Source organism: Pseudochaenichthys georgianus, chromosome 4, assembly GCF_902827115.2.
Source record: "Pseudochaenichthys georgianus chromosome 4, fPseGeo1.2, whole genome shotgun sequence".
In the NCBI taxonomy this organism is placed as follows: Eukaryota; Metazoa; Chordata; class Actinopteri; order Perciformes; family Channichthyidae; genus Pseudochaenichthys; species Pseudochaenichthys georgianus.
Window position 1 is genome coordinate 8,026,065 of NC_047506.1, and position 5,141 is coordinate 8,031,205.

At 40.4% G+C, this 5,141-nt stretch overlaps 1 protein-coding gene across 1 annotated transcript; it reads right to left on the minus strand.

Moving 5' to 3' along the window:
* Nucleotides 1–286: 286 nt before the first annotated feature.
* Nucleotides 287–4,813, minus strand: fstl3 (follistatin-like 3 (secreted glycoprotein)). Its single transcript, XM_034080325.2, has 5 exons — nt 4,565–4,813; nt 3,981–4,166; nt 2,089–2,304; nt 1,768–1,995; nt 287–1,659 (listed from the first exon to the last, which is right to left on the minus strand). The coding sequence occupies exons 1-5, from the start codon at nt 4,632–4,634 to the stop codon at nt 1,607–1,609; spliced, it is 753 nt and encodes a 250-aa protein (XP_033936216.1). The 5' UTR covers nt 4,635–4,813; the 3' UTR covers nt 287–1,606.
* Nucleotides 4,814–5,141: the final 328 nt, after the last annotated feature.

Genomic DNA, 5,141 nt, shown 5'->3' on the forward strand with positions numbered 1-5,141 from the left:
AGAAAAGGTCTAACCGCTGCATGCATTTAAAGGGAGCACGCCTGGCTGCAGGAGCATAAGAACACCATCCAGTTAACTTTAGGAAACAAGTATGAACTCATTTGGCTGAAACTTGCTATGATTAATACTGTTACAAAATTGGGGAAAATCTACATTTTTTTAAATGCATGACAGGTGTTATAATCAAATGCAGATGATGTAATGACGTGGATTGGAGAAAAAACAGATTGCAAAGTGGGAATCCAGTGTATTCACCTTATAAAAGATAAAAAGGAAAGAGGACACATTGTGACAAATAATACACTTTATGTAGTTTTGAAATGGCAGTACAAAAATACAAAAATATGTTGATGCATTTGTCGATCACATTTCACAGTAGGTACACAGGCAGGTACACACAAGTCTGTTATTTACATGAGATTCATTGAGATGTTGCGTAATACACAATAAGTGTTATTGAAAGTATTTCATAAGTCTGCGTTGAGCTTAAAGATTTAACTGGACTGGAAATTGGTGATTTCTATCGATATGTTACAGTGTCAACGATGAACCTGTTGACTCATCTCCGATAGCAGTATAATCATGTATGTTCAGTTGGCGATAACTGCAGTCAATTCCCAGACAAATTCAATTTTCGTTTCAATCAGATGATGCTGATTACATTTGTCTGGCAATTCTTGGAAATATTTCAATCGAATTAAAAGCAGCAAAACAGCCACAGATTGAACTAGCACAACCTCCCAAAATGCATTTACAAAACAAAGCCAAGCAGTCAACAGAGGAGGTATTGTAGAGGACTTTGGGTTTGTACCAACAGTCTTCTGAAACTCCAAACAAAACCAAACTGTTAATTTTTGCGGGTGGCAGAGAGTTTGAATCAGGATCCAGACTAAACATGTGTGGTAGGAGGGATAGAGAGACTCTGCAGGTTTGTTTAGGCTAAGCCCCTTCCTCCCTTCCAGACGAGAGCTACAAAAAGTAGACACATTACAACTGTAGTACTTTTTGTTTGTGGGGAATTAAATCCACATGGGAAGTGGTTACAACTTACAAACATATTAGTGATGCTTTCCATCAGCCTGTTGGGAAAATCACTTTGTTTGTTTGGCATTGAGATCGTAAAAATGGTAAAAAAGCTGTAAAAATGCCAGTGGCCGCAATTGTACATACACAATAAACCAAACACAATAAATACGTTTTATGCATCAGCTTTACCAAAGATATATGGAACTGTAACTAACTAATAAAAACATAAATAGAGTTTGATACCTTCTCCAATAAATAGTAGTGGTATTCTATTTACAATATGCACACATCTCCCAAAGAGCTATTTGTATCTCAAAACATGTGTTAATCTGCTTCTATTTTCCAAACTAACACAAGATTAGCACACATTTCTCACAGGGTTTTTGTAGCTATTTTTGAGGAAATTACATTATATAATGTATTCCAACAGAGATCCAAATATATGGTCATTGGTGCACAAAGGATTGAGGGAGTGATTGCCCAAAAAAGAGGTCTTCATGGTAAGCTAGTGGTGTGACACTTTGAAAGGTTTGTCGACCAAGTTGTCTCTTGAAAAAGGACCGAGTCAGGAGTTGTCCATCTAGACTGCGTTCTCCTCACTGCCTTCGAAATCTTGAGGTTTCCGAGGAGGATCTGCACACAAAAAAGGGTAAAAATGTGCTTCCATCAAAGCTGCAGAATTGTCATTGTGACAGACAAGTAAGACTTGATGAAGAGAAGGTAGACTTTTGATTGACTTACTGCTGCACTGGCCGTAGTGGCGGACTCCTATGGAGTGGCCGAGGAAGCAGGTGGCGCGGCGAAGGTGGCAGGCGCTGCGGTAAGTGATGTTGTCGTTGCCACAGATTGGCTGCTCAGATAGCATGGGCATTGGGCAGGGAGTTGTGCGGCACATGACACAGTGAGCGCTGTTGGTCTGGTCAGTCACACAGGTGTGGGTACCGGGACACACCACGTTGGAGCACGACTCTGTGCAACAAATACAAATGAAAAGTAACCAAACTTGCTTTGTGCAGAACGGCGTATCTTGAAAATAGCATAAAGTAGAAACATTTTACTTACTTTTACAGTCTCCTTGGTACATGACCTCCAGGTCGGGGTGCCCCATGCAGCGGGCCATCAGAATAGTACACTCATCCTTGTATGATCGCCCGTCGCTGCCGCACACAGCGTGCTTCCGGGTAATTTGAGAGCAGTCTGGAGCGCACACACACTGAGGCCTTCCCATCTTCACTCTGCAAACCTTCCCGGGTCTGCATTTGACTCCATCGCAAGTCTCTACAAAAGCACAGCGAGTGGTTTCAGTGTAATGTTACTGTATTAACAAGTCTGCAGACATCAGGTGATCCGCAGGCATTCTCATACAAAACAAGCTCGGGATCTGGGGTTTTCCCAGACCATAACACCATTTTCACCTTGCACAATATTTACAATGATCACATCTCTTTATTGACGGTTACACACAGGGGTGTCTCGCCTGTTGGAATGTGAGGCTGGCGTGTTTTCATAACAGATCTATGTGTACGGCTGCACACTGACTGGGCTAAGCTCCTGCAGAGGGACGGAGGGGCTCAGTGGACGGAGGGGCTCAGTGGTAGACGGAGCTCAAATAGCTGTCAGAGAAGTTTACAGGCTGAGAAGTGAGGAAGCCCCCCATAATGTCAAAGCACAGGGGGAACTGTAATCTTACACAGTGCTGAGTTAGACAATGCACACATGTTTCTTCCCAGGACCGTTAGAAATGATGCCTGATCAGCACTGAGTCCTGAGGATTCTGTAAACTATAAGAACGTATTTATTATTTGAAGTCTTTACCAGTACCTTAATATCCTGTTTTATTTCAGATCTGCTTTTTATTTCTCATACTCTTCTGGTCTTACTTTTGTGTGATTTCCGTCTGTCTCTTGATTACTTTTTTTTTTGTATCTCCTCTGCAGTTACCAATAAAAAAAATGTTTGATAAAAACTTCAGTCTAGGGATGATGACAGGGTCGACTTTATTGGCGGGACATTCATGATCGCGACAGCATATTTCCTTCCACAGAATTCTAAATGATCAAGATAGTGTAGCACATTATGAGTCCCAGACTTCTGGACATGTGGCAGGCATTTATTCCAGCCTGCAGGAATGTATGTTCTTATTTTGCTCTTGGACCCAAACAGGCTTTTTTTTAAGTAGCTTTTTTTTTTTGAAAGGGAAGGGGGCGATTCAAGTTGTGATTCACCCAACTTTTATTCATTTTCCATGTAAAAGTTGTCTACCTTCATGTGAGTCCTTTTTAACAGGCTACCTTTGTGTACAAATACAATCCAAATGTTAGGAGGCTGTGGTTGTGTGGGTTTGCCAAAAATGTGTTGATTTTTACTGGACCTTATTAGCGTGGAGAAATCTCATTTTTAAGTACTGCTCATTAAAGAGAATGTATCAGTAAGTGAACCAGAATGAACCTTGCAGAGATTCAACAGAATGAACATTTTTAGGACAGCTGGTCGTAGTAATGTGAAACAGCTCTCTTGATCCAGGTCTGCATTTTGTTAGCAAACTTCTCCGGGAAATCATTGTGTACATATCTTGATTTACAGTTGCCAAATGGTTCGTATTCATTTTCACCAACTCTCCCAAAAAGTCATTTTGTGTAACAGAGTAGCCAATTTTGTCCCTGTAAAAGTAAAGCCTTTGCAAATTATATCCAAGCAGAGATTAGAACTCCCGGTACTTACCTTAAGACTACTACTGACAGAAACAGCCTGCTCCGGTTGTAAAACTTCAAAAGTTACTCACAATGTGACTGTAAATTGTTTAAATGTGGGTTTTAGGTACTTAAGTAGAGCATTTCACTTTTGGTTTACATGCGATGACTAATTCCATTCCCCGCAGTGATACACAAAGCACCATTCATGGATTCCTTCTACTTGGCAGGTTCAACTAATCTTTTAAATGTTTGTTTGTTTACCTTTGCATGGTTTACAAGAGACAATTCCGAGGAAGCCCAGCAGGCTGACCTCATTCATGGGCAGGCTGGAGTTGGACCAGGCTGTGTCCAGGCGGCCCCCGGCACAGCACTCTTCTCTGGTCACCCCTCTCATCAGCACCATGTCGCACCTCTGGTCCTGACTCTGCTGCAGCCAGCACATCCCCGCTGCAGAAAGTACATCAATAAGAAAAGTTGACTCATAAACGTTGATATGAAGACAGAAAAAAGTGTATAATTCAGAATTATTGATAATTGGACTTTTTGTAATCAATGGCTGATTATAGAACTGTAGTTGAATGAAAATTAATCTAATAAAATTAACCTTATAAGGACATTATCACTGATATAAATTGTAAGTTTTTCTTTAAGAAAGAGTACATGACTTTCCTGTAGTAGCTTCTTAAAAAGGGCTTATAAAAGATACATAACAGTACATAAATATGAGTTCTGGAAAAAGTACTTCATCATTATGAAAACTGCAAAAGGAGTCTTGCAATGATGTTAAAATTCTGACCTCTTTTGGTCCTACTTTTTCAAAATACTAAAAAAAAAAGTCCACTCACCACTGGCAGGATTCCTCCCAATCTGATACAAAGTGAGAAGCACAGCAAAAACAGGAACAAAAAAGATCATTGTGACTCTACTTTGTTCAAAACCTTTTTTTCTGAAAGTGTATCTCTTTTATCAGCAAAAAGAAGTGATGTTCTCTGGCAAACAGAGTGGATCACTCTAGCTCAGCTCTGGAAGTAGCTCTCTCTTACGTGAATGGATGTGTTGTGGATAAGTGATGTCGTTCCCCCTCTGTATAAATATTTAGCCCAGATGGAATTATGCTGCTGGGATGGGCGATGCTCTCAGCCAGTAATAAGCCAGGGCAGGACACAGTGGGACTCTGACTCAATTTCCAGAGTCGGGAAATGATCCATGCCCTCCAGTGCCAGACGCGGGGCACTTATATGACCTCACTAAACATTTTCACACCATATTACTACGGCCATTAAAAGTTAATTAAGTCCAAGAAAAGGTTTAGTGAGTTTCTTTAAACTTTAAATCAAATTTTCGTCACCTGGCCTATCAAATGGACACATTTAATTAAAAGTTTAAGTATTTGGGAGAATATTTTACTCAATATAACCTCTG